The sequence below is a fragment of the Eimeria acervulina genome, genomic scaffold, assembly GCF_000499425.1.
Source record: "Eimeria acervulina Houghton genomic scaffold, Eah_scaff354, whole genome shotgun sequence".
Taxonomy (NCBI): domain Eukaryota; phylum Apicomplexa; class Conoidasida; order Eucoccidiorida; family Eimeriidae; genus Eimeria; species Eimeria acervulina.
Genome location: NW_013549862.1, coordinates 2,336 through 22,335, shown reverse-complemented (window position 1 = coordinate 22,335; position 20,000 = coordinate 2,336). Strand labels below are relative to the sequence as shown.

Genomic DNA, 20,000 nt, shown 5'->3' with positions numbered 1-20,000 from the left:
AGCAGCTGCTGCTGCTGCTGCCGTAGCAGCTCTTGCTGCTGCTGCTGCCCCAACAGCTGACACCGCCGCTGCTGCTCTACGAGCCCCTTCCAGTGAAGGGCTCTCGCTTGCAACGCTTGCGCCTGTGCTGCTGTTGCTTTTGTTGCTGCTGCTGTTGTTGCTGCTGCTGCTGCTGTATTGTCTGGGGCAGAGGTCACCCCAAAGCGCTGCAGCACTCTCTTGACAGTCTGCTGCAGCCCCGATGGCTCTTGCTGCTGCTGCTGCTGCTGCTGCATTTCGAGCTGCAGCTGCAGCAACTCACGTTGGTAGTCTTCCCTACGCTGCTGCAGCAGCAGCTGTTCTTGCCACAGCTGGGCGGTTCGCTGCTCAAGCATTTGCTGCTGCAGCAGCAGCTGCTGCTGCAACTGCTTCCTTTGCTGCATCTGCTGCTGCTGACTCCGGGGTGTCAATAATTGGTCTTGCTGCTTTGTGATTGGGCTGTCTGCTGCTGCTGCTGCTGCTGCTGTCGTCTGCAGCTCCTGCAGCATATCCAATGCCCTCAGTACGTTGGCGTCCTGCTGCAGCAGCTGCTGCAGCAGGAGTTGCTGCTGCAGCTGGAGCCCCTCTAGCTGCTGCTCCTGTTCCCTCCCTCCCTGCAGCTGCTGCAGCAGCAGCTGCTGCTCCCCCTGGTGCTGCCGCAGCAGCCGCCGCACTTGGCGGTGCAGTTGCTGCACCTGCTGCTGCAGCCCTGCTGCTCGTTGCTGCTGCTGCTGCTCTAGCAGCCGCTGCTGCTTCCGTGCCATGCTCTCGGAACGTCGCTGCTGCCGCTGCAGCAGCAGCAGCAGCTGTTCCTGCTGCTGTTGCTGCTGCTGCTGCCTTCTGCTTCTCCCCCGCCTCCCGTAGGGGCGGTCTTTGCGGTCACTTGAGCACTGACGCCCTTGCTGCTGCTGCTGCTGCTGCAACAGAGCAAGTGCTTGTTGCTGCTCGAGCAGCAGGAGCTGCTGCTGCTGCTGCTGCAGCTCAGGAGACAGCCCATATCCACCCGCCGAACGAGGAGAGTAGTAGAGGGGGCTGCTGCTGCTGCTGCTGGGGCAGGAGTGCTGCAGAGGGCTATTTACAGCAAGGCAACTGCCGCACGAGAGCTCCTGCTGCAGCTGCTGTCGCTGCTGCAGCTGCTGTTGCTGCTGCAGCTGCTGTTGCTGTTGTTGTATCTGCTGTTGCTGTACCTGCTGATGTTGCTCCTGCAGCAGTTGCTGCTGCAGTGGTGACAGCAGCTGATGCTGCTGCTGCTGTATTTGTTGCTGTCTCAGCAGCAGCAGCTGCTGCTGTTGCTGCTGCCACGTCGAGTGCCCGCGACAGCTCGGTAATAGGAAGGGTGGGGAGACAGACGCTGCCTCTTGCTGCAGCACCTGCGGCTGCTGCAGCAGCTGCTGCTGCAGCTCCTGCTGCTGCAAGAGCAGCTGGGGCGTTGCTGCACAGCTGCTATCTCTTGCGCTGAGTTGTCTCTGCTGCGAAGCTGCACCGTTTGTCTCCTGCGCAGGGGTGTACCAAGGCTCTTGCTGCAGCAGCTGCTGAGGTGATTGCTGCTGCTGCTGCTGCTGCAGCAATTGCTGAGGCGTCTGCTGCAACAGCTGCTGAGGTGACTGCTGCTGCTGCTGTTGCTGCAACAATTGCTGAGGCGTCTGCTGCAGCAGCTGCTGAGGTGCCTGCTGCTGCTGCTGTTGCTGCAGCAATTGCTGAGGCGTCTGCTGCAGCAGCTGCTGAGGTGCCTGCTGCTGTACCTGCTGCAGCTGCTGCTCCAGTTGCTGCTGTAGTGGTTGCTGCAACAGTTGCTGAGGTGATTGTTGCTGCGGCTGCTGCTGCGGGTGCTGCTGCAGCTGCTGCTGCGGTGACTGCTGAGCTGAGTGTTGCAGCATCTGCTGCTGTCGCTGTTGAGGCGACTGCTGAGGTGACTGCTGCTGCTGCTGCTGCTGTGGAGAAGTGTGCACCAGCAGCAGCAGCGGGTCATGGTAAGCGGAAGGCGTTTGCTGCAGTTTGCTGCCCAGAATTTGGGTGGGAGTGTGCAGCTGCTGCTGCACCTGCTGCAGCTGCTGCTGCACCTGTTGCAGCAGCTGCTGCTGCTGCTGCAGCAAAGCTTGTTGTTGCTGCTGCTGCAGCAGAATCCGCTGGGGTCGGCGGCTGCGCGGCATCGGCTGCAACTGCTGTGGTAGTCGTTGGGGTACCTGCAGCAAACCTTTTTGCTGCTGCGTCTCCTGCGGCACCAGCAGCAGCATCTGCTGCTGCTGCTGCTTCTGCTGCGGCTGCCCCAGCAGCACGACCTCATTCTCTTCAAATAAAGAGGCAGGGAGTGAGGCCTCCCGCGGTGTATTTTTTGTCTCTACCTCTGTCTCCTCGAGTCGAGCAGCAGCAGGAGCTATTTGCTGCTGCTGCTGTTGCTGCTGCTGCAGTTCTTGTTGCAATTGCTTCTGCAATTTGTTTATGTGTGGACGGCGGGGGTTGCTGCCTTTGCTGCACTGCTGCTGCAGTTGCTGCGGCTGCAGCTGCTGCTGCTGCTGCTGCTGCTGCTGCTGCTGCTGCTGCTGCTGTTGTTGCAGCTGCTGCTGTTGCTGCTGCTGCAGCCGCTGCTGCTCAGCTGCAAGGGCTCGCTGCAGCTGCTGTTCCCCTTCAGCAGGAATGCCTTGCTGCATGCAAAATGCATGCAGTGCTGCAGCAGCAGATTCCCCGGGCCCCACACTTACAGCTTGGACAGCACCAGTGGAGTCTTCGAGCTCCAAGGTCACTGCCTCACTCGCCTCTACGTTTGCTGCTGCTGCTGCTGCTGCTGCTGCACCTGCTGCTGCACCTGCTGCTGCACCTGCCGCTGCTCCTGCTGCTGCTGCGGCTGCGGACGCTGCGGGCGTCGGGACACGGGAGGCAGCAAAACCCTCAGGGGCGGGCCTGCTGTTCTTGCTGTTGCTACTGCTGCTGTTTTTGCTGTTGCTGCTGCTGCTGCTGGCGTCGAGGAGCTTCTGCTGCTCTCTCCCCTGCAGCAGGCGCAGCAGCAGCAGTTGCAGCAAAGTGAAAAAAGGAGACAGCAAAAAAAGAGACAGCAAAAATAATGCAGCAGCCATCGCCCACCTGTGGGGTTTGAGGGCTGCTGGATCTAAGCACGCTCGGCTGCAGCAGCCCGGCTGCTGCTGCAGCTGCTGCTGCTGCTGCTGCTGCTGCTGCTGCTGAAGTGTCACCTGCAGCAAAGGCAATCGAAGAAGCAGCAGCCGCATGCAGGCGAGGTGCAGCAGTACTGCACACCAAGTGATAGCCTAGCTGGGGCAGCTGCTGTTGCTGCTTCTGCTGCTTTGGCTGGTTTTGTCTTTGCTGCTGCTGCTTCTGCTGCTATTGCTGTGATCTCTTACAAGAACTGAGGAGCCCCACAGCTTCAGTGCCCGGCTGCAGCTGTGCTGCACCAGGGGAAACAGCCTTGCCTGCAGCAGCAGCAGCAGCACAGCAGCAGCAGCAGCAGCAGACGCAGCACAGGCACAGGCATTACAAAACACTGCAGCAGCAGCGACTATGTGAGCTGAATCTGTTGCTGCATTGACGTACCGAAGGGCGTTGCTGCTGCTGCTGCTGCCGCTGCTGCTGCAGCCGCTTCTTGCTGCTGTGCGCTGTTAGGCGAAGCGGCAGCCACAGCTGCTGCTGCTGCTGCAGCAACAGTGGCTGACATGGTAGCAGCATTTGCTGCTGCTCCGAAGAAGTCCTCAAGGTTGCAGGCGGGGGCGTTCGTTGCAGCAGGCTGTGCTGCTGCAGCACCCAGCTGCTGCTGCTCCCGTGCCCCCGCTGCTAGCTGCTGCTGCTGCTGCTGCTGCAGCAAATGGAAACATAGGGGACTGTCTCCTCGCGGTGTAAAGAGGCTGTCACATTCTTGTGGGGTAGACCTTGCGCTCAGCAGCGGAGTGCGGTTTTCAAGCCCTGCTGCTGCTGCTGCTTTTGTTGTTGTTGTTGCTGCTCCTGGTGCTGCTGCTGCTACTTCCGTTACTGCTGCTGCTGGTGTTGCTGCTGCTGGGGCCTTTTCAGACTCGTCTACTGTACAGCCACTGCCTTGCGCAGCAGCGTGGGACACACCATCTGCTGCAGCAGCAGCTGCAGCAGGTTGTTGCGTTGCAGCAGCAGTTGCTGCTGCTGAACCAGTGCTGCTGCTGTTGCAGCCGCTGCTGCTGCTTAGGGGCTCTTGAGGTGTTCCGTGCTGCAGCGGCGCTGCAGCAGCTGTCCCTTGCCTCGACAATAGCTGCTGCTGCGCCTGCTGCTGGGAAGCTAAGCGGCTTGCTGCTGCTGCTTCTGCTGCTCTTAGTGCTGCAGCACCTGCTTCCCTTGCTCGTTTGATGGTTGCTGCTGAGGCCCTAGCCAAGGCCAAGTAGGAGTTGGTGGGCTTGCGCAGCGAGTACTGCTGCAGTAGCTGCTGCTGTTGCTGCTGCTGCTGCTGCTGCCGCTGCTGCTGCTCTTGCTCGCGCTTGCGCTGCTGCTGCTGCAGCCTCTCTTCTCTTTGCCGCTGCAGCAGCGAAACTTGTCTCTCTACAAGGGACAGTCTGTCAGCGGAGGGTGACCCTGGATATGTTAAAGCCCTTCGAGGCTGCTGTTGCTGTTGCTGCTGCTGCTGCTGCTGCTGTTGCTGCTGTCGCTGCGGCTGCTGCGGTAGCAGGCTGTTGTATGTTCTCAGTTGCTGCTGCTGCTGCTGCTGCTGTTGCTGCTGCCGCGGCAGCAAGGGGGAGGCGGCAGAGGAAACACGCGACAGCGGGGGGCCCCCCTGTTTGATGAGTTGGCGGCTGGAATGGGCTTTGCGCATTTGTTTCTGCTGCTGCTGCAGCAGCTGCTGCTGCTGCTGCAGCTGATGCAGCTGCTGCCGCAGTTGCTGCTGCTTTTGGTGTACAATTAGCAGCGACTGTCTCTCAACAAGAGACAGTCGGGGAGAAGAAGCGGCGCTCTGAAGCCCTCGCTGCCCCCCTGCTGCAGGTTCGCAAGGCCAGGGCCTTGGCTGCTGCTGCTCTTGCTGCTGCTGCTGCTGCTCTTGCTGCTGCTGCTGCTGCTCTTGCTGCTGCTGCTGCTGCTGCTGCTGCTGCTGCTGTTGCTGCTGCTCTTGTGGCCGCTGCTCTTCCTCCTTATGCAGCAGCAGTTGTTGCGACTCTGTTGGTTGCCTCTGTGCAGTCTGCTGCAGCACACGTTGCTGCTCCAGGGGTTGCGTTGCCTGCCGCTGCTGTAGCATTTGCTGCTGGTCCTGTTCCTGCTGCTGCAGCAGCTGCTCTTGCTGCTGCAGCAGTTGCTCTTGCTGCTGCAGCAGCTGCTTCTGCTGCTGCAGCACCTGACGGCGAGGCAGCGAAACCCGAAGGTCCTCTGAGCTGCGGCGAGCAGCCTGAGGCGCAACAGCCAGCAGCCGCTGCTGGCTACTTGAGTTCTTGCGGTACTTCATTTGCTGCTGCTGCTGCTGCTGTCGGCGATTCTCTTGCTCTTCACGGTGTCTCTGCATCAGGGTGGTCTGCCGCTCAAGCAAAGAGAGACGAGGGGATTGCAGCAGCTGCTGCTGGTCTCCTGTTGCTCGTACGTGCTGCTGCTGCTGCTGCTGCCTTTGCTGCTGCTGCTGCTGCTGCTCGACTGCCTGCTGCTGAGGAGTCTCCTCATGCAAAGGAAGCCCCCAAGTTTCAAGAGCAGCCGCCGCCTCTTCTTGCATTTGCTGCTGCAGCTTCTGCTGCTGAGGGTGCGCAGCAAACAGTCGGTGAGGCCTCTGCCGCCGCAGCAGCGGTAGATGCATATGGTGCTGCTGCTGCTGCTGCTGCTGTTGCTGTTCTTGATGCTGCTCCTGCTGTTGCTGCTCCTGCTGTTGCTGCTGAGTGTGCCCGAAAGGGCGGTGGAAGATGACGGTGTTTCCCCACCTATTGCCCCTCTGCTGCTGCTGCTGTTGCTGCTGCTGTTGCTGCTGCTGTTGTTGCTGCTGAGTGTGCCCGAAGGGGCGGTGGAAGATGACGGTGTTTCGCCACCTGTCGCCCCTCTGCTGCTGCTGCTGCTGCTGCTGTTGCTGCTGTTGTTGCTGCAGCTGCTGTTGCTGCAGCTGCTGTTGCTGCTGCTGTTGTTGTTGCTGCTCCTGCTGCTGCTGCTCGTCCGGCCACTGCTGCTGCAGCAGAGGGCTCCTCGGGCCTCTGGTCCTGCGGCGTTTCTTGCTGGTGCTGGTGCTGCTGTTGCTGTTGTCCTTGCTGCTGCTGCTGCTGCTGCTGTTGTCCTTGCTGCTGCTGCTGCTGCTGTCTTTTACTGCAACGAACGATCCTATATTTGTGGGGTTTCGGCTTCTCGCCATCGGATGTAGCCTTCGATGATGATGTGATTGGTTTCGCTGCTGCTCTTGCTTCTGCTGCTCCTGCTGCTGCTGCTGCTGCTGCTGCTGCTCGTGCTGCTGTTGTCCTGGCTGCTGTTGCTGCTGCTTCTGCTCTTGCAGCTCCTGCTCTTGCTGTAGCTGCTTTTGTTGCTGGCGGTCCTTCAGGTACCGCTGTTTATGCTGCTCTTGTGACTGCTGTAGCGGCTGTTGTTGCTGCTGCTCTTGTGGCTGCTGTAGCTGCTGCTGCTGCTGCTGCGGCTGCTGCAGCATATCTAATTGGGGCTCGGAAGCTTCAATTGCCTGCACTTCTTTTCTAGGCAGCAGGCCTTGCTTCTGCAGATGCTGCTGCGGCTCTTGCTGCAGCTGCTGCTGCTGTTTCTGCTGCTTGTGTTGCCTTTTAAATAGCAGCTGTTTCCTAGGGGAGGCTACTGCTGCTGCTTCTGCTGCTACAGCTGGTGGAGACTCCGGCAGAAGGTCTTGTGTCTGTTGCTGCAGCACACAGAGACGTAGAACAAGCAGATATTCTGCTGCTGCTGCAACTGTTGCTGTTGCTACCTTTTTTGCTGCTACTGCAGCTGCTGCAGCTGGTACTGGTGCAGCAGCAGCAGCAGCTGCTGCTGCTGCTGATAGGAGGAACAGTACCTGAGTGCGTGCTGCTGCTGCTTCTTCTCTTCTGGGGGAGCCAGCAGCAGACGGAGAAGCGGCAGCATCTGCTGCTTGGCTCTCTGTAAGGAGTTGCTGCTGGTCTGCTGCAGCCCCCTCTTCCTGCTGATGCTGCTGCTCTTGCTGCTGCTGCTGCTGAGTTCTGCGGGAGGGAAGGAAGGCCTTGAAGAAGCCGTGCCGTTTGGGTTTAGAGGCTACAGGAGCAGTAGCAGCATCAGAATCAGCAGCAGCAGCAACTTCAGCAGCAGCAGCATCAGTATCGGGCGATGCGGGTGTGTCTGCTGCAGTTCTAGCAGCAGCTTGGTGGTGCACCGGCTCTGAAGACCTCAAAGAAAATATATTCTTGTGCTTGTGCTGTTGCTGCGCCTCTGATCCTGCTGATGCAGCTGCTGCTGCAGCTGCTGCTGCAGCTGTTGCTTCTGCCTTTGGCGATGCTGCGGCTGCATCCATTGGTCCGCTGCTTGCTGCTGCAGCGTCCGTTGCTGTATCCTGGGCTGTTGCTGCTGCTGTTGCTGCTGCCTCATGCCTTCTCCCCGTGAGGCTCAAGACTTTCTTATGCCGCCTGCTGCTGCTGCTGCTGCTGGGCGCCGCTGCAGCAGCTCTTTGGGAGCTCCTGCGAGTCCCCTGTGGGGCTCCAAGCAGCCCATGCTGCAGCTGCCCGTGCACGTAAGCAGCATCAGCAGCAGCAGCAGCAGCAGCAGCACTGCTGTCTCGCCCTCCGTTGGCCTCAGGGGAGCCCGCTGGGGTCGGGAAGCCCTCAGCAGCAGCAGCAGCAGCAGCCTGCAACGCATGTAAGCCTCAAGTGTGCTGTGTGTATTCCCAGGTGTACAAACACTGCAGCAGCTGCAGAGGAGCAGGGAGCAGCAGCAAGGACAGCCGTATAAGGCCTATGAACAGCAGCAACACCGAGACAGCAGCAGCAGCAAACAAAAACACCATCCCAAGCAGCAACAACAACGAGCCAGCTGGTTCTATTGCTGCAGCAGCAGCTAACCTGCAAGGGGGGCAGCCACGAAGCTGCATCACAGCGCAGCGGTGGGCTTGCTGCGGCAGCAGCAGCAGCAGCAGCGGCAGCAGGTCCGCCGCTGCGCTGCGGCAGAAGCAGTAGGGGGGGAGAGGCTTCCTGGGCTTGGGTTTGGGGTTGAGGTGAGCCCCCTGGGGCTCCCAAACCCTCATCAGCTGCAGCAGCAGCAGCAGCTTCTGCTGCCGCTGCTGCAGTTGCTTCTTCTGAACATCCGGCAGCAGGCTGGGGGCCCCCCTGCTTCCCGCTCCTTCTCCCCAACCGTTGCAGCAGCTGCGGAGAGCTGAAGACCTTCAGGTGTATAGGCATCTCCAAGGCCCCATAAGCCACGCTGCAGCAAACCCAACGATATGCCCCAGCAAGCAGCTCTCCCTGTGCAGCGATCCCGCCTCCCTCACGCTGTCAAGGTCGCCTCTATTTCAGACGATCCCAGACGATCCCGGGCGATCCCAGACGATCCCAGGCGATCCCAGACGATCCCAGACAATACTCGACGATCCTAGGCGATCCCGGATGATCGTAGAACGACCCTAGACGATCCCGGGTGATCCCAGGCGATCCCAGACGATCCCAGACGATCCCAGATGATCCCAGACGACCCCAGACGATCCCAGACGATCCCACGGGATCTTAGTGAGAACCGAATAAAGAGCATCTCAAGGATCTAACGGGGCTTTGCCCGCCGCTCGCTAGCTGCGACTCAACTGCAGGCAAGTGACCTGGGGGGAGATCCTCAGCAGCGTGATAAGAAACCCCAATGAAAAGCTTATAAAACAAATGCTGCTGTCTGCTGCTGCAGCTTCTGCTGCTGCTGATTAGGCCGCTGTCGTTAAGGCTGCAGCCGCAGCGCCTGCTCCGCCGGCTCGAGCAGCAGCAACAGCAGCAACAGCAGCAGCAGCGGCAGCAGCAGCCGCACCGATACAGGGCATCGGCGTAGTATATACATATCGGCGTGGGGATTCGTTTGCTAGCCAATGAAGACTTTTGTTTATTATTATTATTATTATTATTATTATTATTATTATTATTATTATTATTATTATTATTATAATTGTTATTATTATTATTTGCTTTATTCTTTTGTTTTTGTTTGTCGTGACCCTATCGACGAGAAGCTGCTGCTCTCTGTTTTTTGTGGTGTACATACTCAAATTCAGTATTCCTTCACGCTATCTATTTTTATTATTTATTTTTATTTTATTTATAGTTCAGTCGATCCTCAAGCCTCACATCTGGATGTCCCTCCTGCTGCTGTAGCTGCTGTTGCTACTGTTGCTGCTGCTGTTGCTGCCGACAGAGAGGGACAGCCCAGCAGCAGCACATCCAGCAGCAGCAGCAGCAGCAGCAGCAGCAGTTGCTGTTCTCGTGTATTTACCATTGAGTTGGGACTCAGAGGCAGTTTGTTTGTTTTTATTTTATCGCTGCTGTCTCCACTCTGTTTTTGCTGCACTTCTTATCTCTCTCTCTCTCCTCATTTCTTCGTCTTTGTTCGGGTGTATCTGTCTCTTGTCTCTTTCGTCTCTGTGTCTGTCTATGTCTCTCTGTCTCCCTGTCTCTGTCTCTGTCTCTCTGTCTCTGTCTCTCTGTCTCTCTGTCTCTGTCTCTGTCTCTGTCTCTGTCTCTGTCTCCCGCTGCATTTATTTGATTTATTTGTTTGTTTGTTCGTCTGTCTCCTCGCGGCCTTAGAGCAGCTCTTATTGCTCTTTGCTGCTGTCTCTCCGGCTTTCCTAAGGATTATCAATAAATGAACAAATATAAAGGGGGGGCCCCCAGGGGCCCCCAACGGCTCAGAGAATGTGGGGCCCCACCAAGGTGCTGTGGGGCCCCTCAGGTGTACAGAGACACTGTCTGCTGCTGCAAAGCAGCTAAGAGCTAATACTTTACACCTCCCTAGTAGTAGACAGCAGCTTGGCTGCAGCAGCTGCTGCAGCAGACTCTGTTGCTGCTGCTATGGGGGGGCCCCCTGTGGGGCCCCTCAATACCTGAAAAGCAAACGGCCGAAGGGGGCCCTCGATATTATGTGGGGAGGCCCACCTGTGGGGCCCCAGGAATCCCGTTAGCAGCAGCAGCAGCAGCTGCTGCTGCTGCTGCGGCTGCTGCTGGATCTGAATTATCTAGAGGCCATGACGGCGTATATATTGGCGCTGCTGCTGCTGCTACTGCAGCAGCAGCAGAATACGCCTCTGGTAGGCCCGCAGCAGCAGCTGCTGCTGCTGCTGCGAAACTGTCCTGTTCCGGGTGCAAGTGAGAAGAAACTTGCTGCTGCAGCATGCTGCTGTTGCTGCTGCTGCTGCAGATTTCCGCTGGCTGTTGAATGGGTACCGCTGTTTGCTGCAGCAGCAACTGCTGATGTACCTGCGGCTGCGCAGGGAGGCAGGAGGGCACTTCGTGCTGCAGCAGCAACCGCTGCTGCTGCTGCTGCTGCTCACTGCGTTTCCTGCTGCTTCTGGAGCTATCATTTCGCTGTCTCTTCTGTCCCTGCTGCTCGATCCCGTTACCCTTAGCCCTGCGTCTCGGGCGTGGGTTTTGCACTTGCTGCTGGAGCTGCTGCTGCTGCAGTTGCTGCAGTTGCTGCTGCTCTAACAGCAGTAACTGCTGCTGCTGCCGCTGCAGTTCTAGGCAAGATGCGTTTGTCTGCGGGTCAGCTGTGTCTGGCTGCAGCTGCGCAGCGACAGAGTCAGCTGCAGCAGCAGCAGCAGCAGCATCAGCATCAGTTGCTGCTGCTGGCTGAATGCCTACATTATTGTCTCTTGGTAGTGCACTTGAATTGGGGGGGGCCCCTGGGGCCCCCCATTCTTCTAACAGAGCGCAGTGTGCAGGAAGACGAAGAGCCCCTGAGAGAGCTTCCTCTTGCTGCTGCAGCAGGAGCTGCTGCTGCTGCTGCTGTAGGAGGGGTTGTTGCTGTCGTTGTTGTTGCTGTTGCTGCTGCTGCTGCTGCTGCTGCAGGTTGCATTCGGTTCTGAATAGGGCCTCAGTTGCGTCTTGGGGGCCCCACGGGGGGGGCCCCACAGGCGTGGGCCCTGGAGACAGCAGCAGCGGGGTGTCTGTCCCTGCAGACCACCAGTCATGTTGCTGCGGCGCTGCTGCATGCACTTCTGCTGCTGCCTCTCCTGCTGCTGCCTCCGCTGCGGTTGCTGCTGCTGCTGCTGTTGGTGCTGCTGCTGCTGCTGCTGCTGCTGCTGCGCCCCCAACAGCCCTCTCCCCCCCATACGGCGACCCAGAAGGGGCCCCAAATGCGTGCCAAGGGTTTTGCTGCTGCGCTGCTGCAGCAGCTGCAGTTGCTGCCGTTGCTGCTGCTGCGCCTCCTAGCAAAGCAGGGCCGCCTGAGAGGGCTAAGCCTTCATCCTTTGCTGCTGCCTCGTGGAAGTCCCCTGCAGCCGCTGCTGCGGATGAGGCTTCGAAGCTCATCTGCTGCTGCTGTTGCTGCTGCTGCTGCTGCAGTGCGGCTTGGGGGCCCCCATAGGAGAGGCCCAGACCATGAGCAGGAAGCAAAGAAGGGTAGGCTGTCTCCTCATCTCCGCTGCTGGCGCTGCAGCAGCTGCAGCTGTCGCTGCTGCTGGAGGCCAGCAGCTGCTGCAGGGACGGGAAGCCGGATGGGGCCGTTCGAAGCTGCTGCTGATCTGCTGCTGCTGTTGCTGCTGCTGCTGCGGCGGCAGCAGCCTTCGTGCGATGCCGGGGTCGTGAGGCAGCAGCAGCATGAGGGCCTCTTGCTGCAGTCCGCCTCTGCGGTGCCTGCGGGCCTTCAGTGCCTCTTGCTGCACAGTTGCTGCTGCTGCTTCTGCTGCTGCTGGGTGCCTTAACCTGCCAGGATGAGCAGCTGACGTCGCTGCTGCTGCTGCTGCTGGTGCTGCTGCTGCAGCTGCTAATGCTGCTGTCCTGGAGGCCCCCTTTGCTGCACTGCAGCTGCGCGGGTGGCAGATGCTGCAGCAGCGGCTGGGGAGCAGCAGCAAACTGCTGCATCAAGGCACCTTCAGGCGTATGCAGAGATACTGGGGGGGCCCCACCAATACTATAAGGCATAGGGGCCAACCAGGGCTGTTGCGGAGCGGGGAGCTGTTGCTGCTGCTGCTGCTGCTGCTGCTGCTGCAAGTTGCTGATCTTTTGAGACGTTCGTTCCCACTCGCACAGCAGCGATGTGGGCGGGTCAGGTCCAAGTGCTGCTGCTGCTGCTGCTGCTGCTGCTGCATTTGCTGTTGCTGCTGCTGTTGCTGTTGTTGCTGCTGCTGTTGCTGGATCTGTGGTGCTGGAGGTGTGGTGAGGACCGTGAAAGGGATAGGGAGGCTCAAGGTAACAGTCTTCAAGCTGCAGCTGCTGGGCAGCAGCAGCAGCTGCCGCTTCTGCTGCTGTTGCTGCTCGTGCCGGCACAGTTGCTGCTGGTGCATTTGCTGCAGCTGCTCCTGCGCTTGCTGCTGCTGCTGCTGCTGCTGCTGCTGCTGCTGCTTCCTCTTTCTTTTCGACGGCGCACAGAGCAGAGGTCCACTGCAGCCCAGGGAATCCAACCAGACCTCCTCCTGGTTGCTGTTCTTGCTGCAGCAGCAGAGGCCGTTGCATCTCATGCTGCTGCTGCTGCTGCTGCTGCTGCACTTGCGGCTGCATTTGCTGCTGCGGCTCTTGCTGCTGCAGCTCCTGCTGCTGCATGTACCATGTGGGGTCACCGAACGATGCCCTCAGGGGTACCTCGGTGTGGGGCCCCACAGGGGGCCCCACAGAGGGCCCCTCAGGGGGCCCCTCCGGGGGCCCCTGAGGGGGGCCCTTGACGTCTATCATAGCTGAGGTAGAGGGCCCGTACGAGGCAACCCAGTTGGGGGGCCCTGAGCACACAGCAGGCATCCCTTCAGCAGCAGCAGCAGCAGCTGCTGCTGCTGCTGCTGCAGAGTTGTCGGTGGGCTGCTGCGCAGCTGCAGGGGATGCGTGCATCATAAGCAACCTTTGCTGCTGCTGCTGCTGCTGCTGCTGCTGTTGCTGCTGCCGTCTGCTGTTGCGTCGGTTGCTTGTAGCCCTCACGCTTCCCTCAAGAGGAGCAAACGACGGTGGGGGCCCCTGAGGGGCCCCCAAGGAGACCTCGGAGGGTTCAGGAGATAAGACGGTTTCCAGCAGCTGGGGTTCGTGCTGCTGCTGCTGCTGCTGCTGCAGGAGTTGCTGCTGCTGCTGCTGCTGCTGCTGCGAATGGCCGCCCGACGGCCCCTCTCCTTGATCTGCTTCCGCTGAAGGAGGCAAAGAGAAGCTCGCCATGGAGCAGCTGAAACTGGAGTCTGCTGCTGCTGCTGCTGCTGCTGCTGCTGTGGGCGTGCTGCTATTGGTGCTCTCCACTTCCTGTGGGTGCAGCAGCAGCAACTGCTGCTGCTGCTGCTGCTGCTGCTGCTGGAGGTCGATGCGTTTACGCCTCGCCCTAGTGCAGTTCCTTCGCAACCTGAGACCTGCTGCTGTTTGCCTGAAACCCCCTCTTTTCCCTGCAGCAGCTCCTTTACTATCTGCTGCTTCTTCTTCTTCTGCTGCTGCTGCTGCTGTTGTTGACGGAGCAGTAGTTGCACTGGCGATATCTTCGGGTGTGACTGCCCCCTTGTTGGTGGGCGTGTTGAGTGATGAGGGAGCAGCAGCAGCAGCAGCAGCAGCTGCAGCAGCAGCAGCGGCAGTGGCGGCAGCAGCAGCAGGAGTGTTGCTGGTGTTGCATTGCTGCTGCTGCCTTTTCTTGCGCGCTTCTGCTGCTGCACTTCTCTTCATAGACAGCAGGTTTGCAAGCGTTACTTGCTGGGGGCCCTTTGCTCTAAGCTCTTTTACCCACTCTATCTTCAGGCCGTTGCTGCAGCAAAATGAAAGACACAGCTCCTCTACTTGCTTCCAGCAGCCTAGCAGATGTGCTGCATGCAGCAGCTCCTTCACTGTCAGACCCCCCCAATTTGTTGTATGCCCGGGAACGCCTCTTCCCAACACGATCCCGTGCTCCGATAGGATCGCCTTCTGCAGCAGCAGCAGCAGCAGCAGCAGCAGCAGCAGTGTGGGGTGCAGAAGCAGATTCGCGGGGGGGCAGCACACGTAGAAGCAACAGCAGCAGCAGCAGCAGCAGCAGGGCGGGATGAAATAGCAGACAAGCGGGGGAACGCAGCACACGCAGCAGCAGAAGCAGCAGCAACTGTAAATGCAACTGTAGCAGGTGCAGCAGCAGCAGCAACTCCAGAACAGTCAGGCAGCAGCAAAAGGCGAAGAGTAAACGCCATAGCCTCTCGGGCCAAATAATAGCAGCAGCAGCAGCAGCAGCAGCAGCAACACCAGCAGCAACACCACCACCACCACCAGCAGAAGTACTAGCAGCTGCACTAGCAGCAGCAACAGCAACAGCAGCAGCAGCAGCAGCAGCAGCAGGTCTTACACATCTTGCTGCATCAAGAGAGCGTCTTTGGTTGAGGACCCGCCTAAGGATAGCGCGGCCTTTGAGGCCAATGGGGAGATCAAAGCCAGGGAACCACTGCAGCAGATATCCATCTGTTTCTGCTGCTGGTGCTGCTGTTGCTGCTGCTGCTTCTCCTACTGTCCCTACTTCTGCTGCTGCAGCAGTTCCTTCTACCGCTGCATCTGTTGCGCCTGCTGCAGCAGCCATGCCAGGCGCCACTGCGCTGCTTTTGCCCCCTTCTTCGCAAGGGGGAGGGCCGAGCTGCAGCAGCAATTGCTGCTGCTGCTGCTGCTGCTGCTGCTGCTCATCCTCTGCTTCGCCTTCAAGCTGTACACTATGGGGCCCCACTACACCATGGGGGCCCCCCTCCATTAAGGAGGAACCTGGTGGTGCTGCAGCCATTGTAAATGCTGCAGCTCCTGCTGCTGTTGCTGCTGCTGCTGCTGTTGCTGCTGCTGCTGCTGTTAGTGGCGGTCACGTGCCGCTGGGCTAGAGCAGCAGCAGCAGCAGCAGCAATAATATAATAAAAAGGCAGGCAGCAGCACAGCACGTGCAGCAGTGCCCCCCATCACGACGCCTGCGCTTGCATGCACTTGATATGCGATGTGCTGCTGCTGCTGCTGCTCACTTAGCAGCTGCTGCTGCGGCTGCTGTTGCTGCCCGATTGCACCCGCAAAGGTCTAAGACCCGCTGCTGCAGGTGCAGCAGCTTCAAAGGCTTCGTGCCTTCTTTTCTTGCTGCTGTTGCTATCACTGCTGCTGCTGCTGCTGCTGCTTCTGCTGTTGCTGCTGCAGCTGCTGCTGCTTCTGCAGTTGCTCCTGTTGCTGCTGCTGCGAGAGGCAACAAGGGCCATAGGGGGCCCCGCCTTAGGGGCCCCTGCCCCGTAGGCCTGCTTTGATACACAGTATTGCTGTCACTTCCTTTGCTGCTGCTGCTACTGCTGCGGCTGTTGCTGCTGCTGCTGCTGCAGCTGTTGCTGCTAGTGGCGTGCCTAAAAAAACGGGGAGGAGCGGTTGGTTGTTATTGCTGTTGCTGCTGCGCCTGCTGAGGCTGCTGCTGCTTCTCTCTTCTGGAGCTTTGTCCGTCCCTCGTGCTGCTGCTGCTGCTGCTGCTAATGCTAATGCTGCCTTCTCGCATGCGCTGTACCTGTAGGCAGACCTGCCATTCTGTTTATCAGCGTAACTCCCACGAATTGCATATCAGCTGCTGCACCTGCTGCTGCTGCTGCTGCTGTTGCTGCTGCAGCAGAAATCCCTGTGGTGTGCACCAACACCCCGGCAGCGTCAGCCCAGGGGCGTGTCAGTGACGCGTGGGGTTGGTGTTGCTGCTGCTGCTGCCGCTGCTGCTGCTCCTGCCGCTGCAGCAGCTGCTGCTGTTGTTGCTGTTGCTGCTGGAAGTGCGATTGATGCTGCAGCAAATAATGATCAAGAGAGCCCCAAAGTTGCGAGGCTACCTGAGGGCGTTGGCCGACGCAGTCTTTTGCTGCTGCTGCTGCTGCTGCTGCAGCACTGAGGCAGCAGCGGCAGCAGCGGCAGCAGCAGCAGCAGCTGCTGCTGCTGCTTCGCGCTTGCTCAATCTATCTCCGTTCTTTAAAGGAGTTGTGGGGCCCCACATACTTGCGCCGGGAAATATTTGTGCAGCGCGACTTTATTATTGATAAGGAAACTTTTTATTGTTTTTCTGCTGTTGCTGATGCTGCTGCTGCTGCTGCTGCTGCTGCCGTCTCGTCTCCCTATCGCTCCCCTTGCTATCTATCTACCTGTCTCTGCTGCCTGACTTTCTTCGAAGGCCCCTTTCTCCTTAACTGCTGCTGCTGTACCTCTTTGCTGCTATTGCTCTTGCTGATTTTACTGCTTTTGCTGCTGCTGCTGCTGCTGCTTCTGTTCGCTGGCAGCAACAGAGGCATTACCCCCAGTGCAGTTTCTCTTGCCCGCGCAGTACCTGTCTATCTCTTCAGAAGCTTAGCCCACAGCTGCTGCTGCTGCTGCTGCTGCTGCTGCATTTAGCTGTACGCTGCTACGGTTTGGGAATTCTAAGTGCATAGAGGGCCCAATTCTACGATATCAGCAGCAGCTGCTGCTGCTTCTCAGGATACAACTGCTGCTGCTGCTTCTATTGCAAGGGCCATTGCTGCTGCTGCTGCTGCTGCTTCTATTGCAAACGCTAATGCTGCTGCAGCGGCTGCTGCCTGCATTGCTTGCTGTACCTTCGCTGCCTGCCTACAGGTGCAGCTGCTGCTGCTGCTGCCGTCGCTACTGCTGCAGCTGCTGCAGCAACTCTTCGGCGCTACTGCAGCAACTTGTGTAAGGGGCCCTTCCAAGAGCAACTGGTGTGGCTGCAGTGTACGTACACCCCGTTTGTAAGAACAGCGCCTCACAGGAAAGTGCAGCAGCAGCAGCAGCTGCTGCTGTTGCTGCCGCTGGTTCGCGTCCGAACACAATCAGCGCATTCAAAATGCTGTTGCTGCTGCTTCTGGGTCTCTAAGATTAAGGCTGCAGGAGCTTAAAGACTCCCCGCGGCAGCAGCAGCAGCAGCAGCCGTCGGAGCAGCAGCTACCTCTGTGCAAGTGAAGGAAGACGTTCAGTTTAGGCACGTGCGCTGCAGCAGCAGGGGACATAACAGCAGCAGCAGCTGCTGCTGCTGCTACTCCTACTTTCACTGTTTCGCCGTGCCTTCCTGCAGCAGCTTCAGTTCTCCGCAGCAGCTGCAAAAGTTGTCACATTTATCAGCAGCAGCTGCTGCAGCAGCTGAATTGTTCAGCAGTAGCTGCAGCAGCAGCAGCAGCTGCATTTATCAGCAGCAAGTGCTGCTGCTGCTGCTGCATTTATCAGCAGCAGGAGGAAGTGTTTGGCTTGTAGCATTATCGATTGGAGTAAGGTTTGTTTACGCCTTGCAGCATCCTGTTTGCTGCTGCAGCTGCAGCTGTTGCTGCTGAAGGGTGTATTGGTTGCTGCTGCAGAGCTGTAGGCCCCCTTCTACATGGCTTTGCTGCGTCTGCTGCTTGCCTTGCTGCTGCGTTTGCTGCGCCTTCTGATTATATATCTCTTGCAGCAAATGCTCAAAAATTAATTTGACATTTAAAGATGTTGCTGCTGAAGCCTCACTAAAAAACAGTCCGTTGCTCTGTGCATAACGTGCTGCCAACTCATAAGGCACCTGCAGCAGCAGCAGCAGCAGCAGCAGCAGCAGCAGAGAGAGAGCAGTAACAGAGAGAGCAGTAACAGAGAGAGCAGCAACAGAGAGCAGCAACAGAGAGAGAGCAGCAAAAGCATGGAGAGCAGCAGCAACAAGAACAGCAGCAAGAGCAACAGCAAGAGCAACAGCAAGAGCAGCAGCAAGAGCAGCAGCAAGAGCAGCAGCAAGAGCAGCAGCAAGAGCAGCAGCAATAAGATAAATATAAATATTTGAACGCACAACACTGTATTGTACACAGATACATAAAAAGAGACAGAGAGTGAAAGGAGAGACGCAGATATAAACGGAGACAGACAGAAAGAGAGACAGACAGAGATATAAAAGGAGACAGATATATAAAAAGAGACCGATATATAAAAAGAGACCGATTTATATATATATATATATCAGAGAGAGATTGAGAAAGCAGACGGAGATGGAGACAGAGAGAGAGAAAGGAGACAGACAGAGAGAGAACGAGAAGGAGACAGATATAAATAAATATACATATATATATACATGGATATATATATTATATATATATATATATAATGAAGACATACTTGTCTCACAGAAGAATAGAGAAGGAGACAGAGGCAGAAGAAGACAGATAAACATACATGAAAACACATATATATAAAAGCATAAATAAATAAATATATTTATATATATAAATGAATATATTTATATATATTTATTAATATATATTTATTAATAAACGTACTTGTCTCATAGAAGGGTCTTTCTCGCAGAGGTCTACCTTATTACCGACTAACATTATGACGATGTCGGGCTCGGCGTTTTGTCGCAACTCTTCGAGCCATTTGCTTGCATTTAAAAATGTTTGTTTCTTGCTAATGTCATAAACTAATAAAGCTCCTACTGCACGGCGGTAGTGAGCTGATGTTATGCTGCGGTAACGCTCCTGCCCAGCTGTATCCCATATCTGCAGCAACAGCAGCAGCAGCAGCAACAGCAGCAGCAGCAGTAGGAGGAGGAAGGGGAGGAGGAGGAGGAATATCAGCAGTAGAAGCAACAGCAGCAGCATCAACATCAGCAACATCAGCATCATCAGCAGCAACAGCAGCAGCACGAACATTACCATCAGCATCATCAACAACAGCATCATCAGCATAATCATAATCATAATCACCATCATCATAATCATAATCATAATCATAATCATAATCATAATCATCATCATCATCATCATCATCATCATCATCATCATCATCACCAGCAGCAGCAGCAGCAGCAGCAGCAGCAGGAGCAGCAGCAGCAGCAGCAGCAGCAGCAGCAGCAGGGTGGCATGCCTGTGCTTTAACGGTGCCGCCAACAGCAAGGGGGACAGTTCTAGTGACGAATTCGACGCCGATTGTTGCTTTCGGCAGCACAGGGAGGCTGCCGCGAGTATATCGAGACAGCAGATGCGTCTTTCCGACTGTAGCATCGCCTACTAATATTATCTTATACAAGTGACTGTAAGCACCTCCTTGCTGAGACTCGCTCATTTCTACTACTCTTTATTTTTATTATTTTTATTATTTTTATTATTGTTTTGATTATGCTACTCTTCGAGCTCTTTCTCCTGATGAAGCTGTTGCTGCTGATGCTGCTGTTGCTGCTGATGAAGCTGATGCTCCTGATACTGCTGTTGCTGCTGATGCTCCTGTTGCTGCTGATGCTGCTGCTGCTGTTAGGCTGCTGCTGTTAATGCTGCTGATACTGATGATGATGGTGATTGTGCAGGAGGCGAGCGCTACAATTCAAATCGATATAATAATTTAATAAAGAAAACAGGAAACAACATAGGGACATTTGCTGCTGCTGCTGCTGCTGCTGCACCTGCTGCTGCTGCAGCTGCTAGTGAATGAATGCCCTCCGCACGGATAGCAGCAGCAGCAGAGAAGGCAGCAAGAGACTGTTGCGATTGTCTTCTTGCAGCAGCAACCCTTTGTCTGCAGCAGCTGCTGCTATGTCGCTGGCTTTCTGCCTGTCTCACCCCTGCTGCTGTTGCTGCAGGTGCTCCTGCTGCTGCTGTTGCTGCTGCTGCTGCTGTTGCTCGGCAGAGAACAGCCTCAATAAACGTCAATTCTCCCGTCACAGCGGCCCCTCTGAGCTCTGCTGCTGCTGTTGTTGTTGCTGCTGCTGCTGCTGCTGCTGAGGAAGCCTGCTGCTTGCTGAGCAGCACGCCTGAATGTAAAAGATAAAGACTTACTTGAGGTGTACGTACACAGCAGTATGCAGAAAACACACAGCTGGGGCACAGAGAAAAGTATTGGACTCTCCGGAGTGTCGCCGACGCCGCAACAGCAGCAGCAGCAGCAGCTGCAGCAACAGCAGCAGCAGCAGCGGCAGCAGCCTTTATTTGTGTGTCTTGTCAAATCCCTGAGGAGAAAAACTTCAGAATAAGCAGAAAACAAAAATATGCAACAAAG

At 57.0% G+C, this 20,000-nt stretch overlaps 3 protein-coding genes across 3 annotated transcripts in view; all 3 read right to left on the bottom strand.

The window, feature by feature from the left end:
* EAH_00034580 (hypothetical protein, conserved) overlaps positions 1-8,309 on the bottom strand; it is a gene marked incomplete at both ends in the record, with an annotated part of 14,936 nt that extends 6,627 nt beyond the window's left edge. The window contains 5 exons of the mRNA XM_013395800.1: positions 1-3,002; positions 3,097-3,203; positions 3,372-3,440; positions 3,562-7,759; positions 7,974-8,309. The exon at positions 1-3,002 is cut by the window's left edge and continues 202 nt beyond it. Of these exons, the coding sequence (XP_013251254.1) occupies positions 1-3,002; positions 3,097-3,203; positions 3,372-3,440; positions 3,562-7,759; positions 7,974-8,309 (7,712 nt within the window). The remainder of the gene's footprint in view (positions 3,003-3,096; positions 3,204-3,371; positions 3,441-3,561; positions 7,760-7,973) is intronic.
* A 1,707-nt stretch (positions 8,310-10,016) lies between these two features.
* EAH_00034570 (hypothetical protein, conserved) lies at positions 10,017-14,790 on the bottom strand (the record flags this gene model as incomplete). Its single annotated transcript, XM_013395799.1, has 2 exons — positions 10,017-13,958; positions 14,368-14,790. The coding sequence occupies 2 exons, from the start codon at positions 14,788-14,790 to the stop codon at positions 10,017-10,019; spliced, it is 4,365 nt and encodes a 1,454-aa protein (XP_013251253.1).
* Positions 14,791-18,422: 3,632 nt separating this feature from the next.
* EAH_00034560 (hypothetical protein) lies at positions 18,423-19,073 on the bottom strand (the record flags this gene model as incomplete). The annotated part of the gene is made up of 1 exon (XM_013395798.1): positions 18,423-19,073. The coding sequence occupies one exon, from the start codon at positions 19,071-19,073 to the stop codon at positions 18,423-18,425; it is 651 nt and encodes a 216-aa protein (XP_013251252.1).
* Between the last annotated feature and the right edge of the window lie 927 nt (positions 19,074-20,000).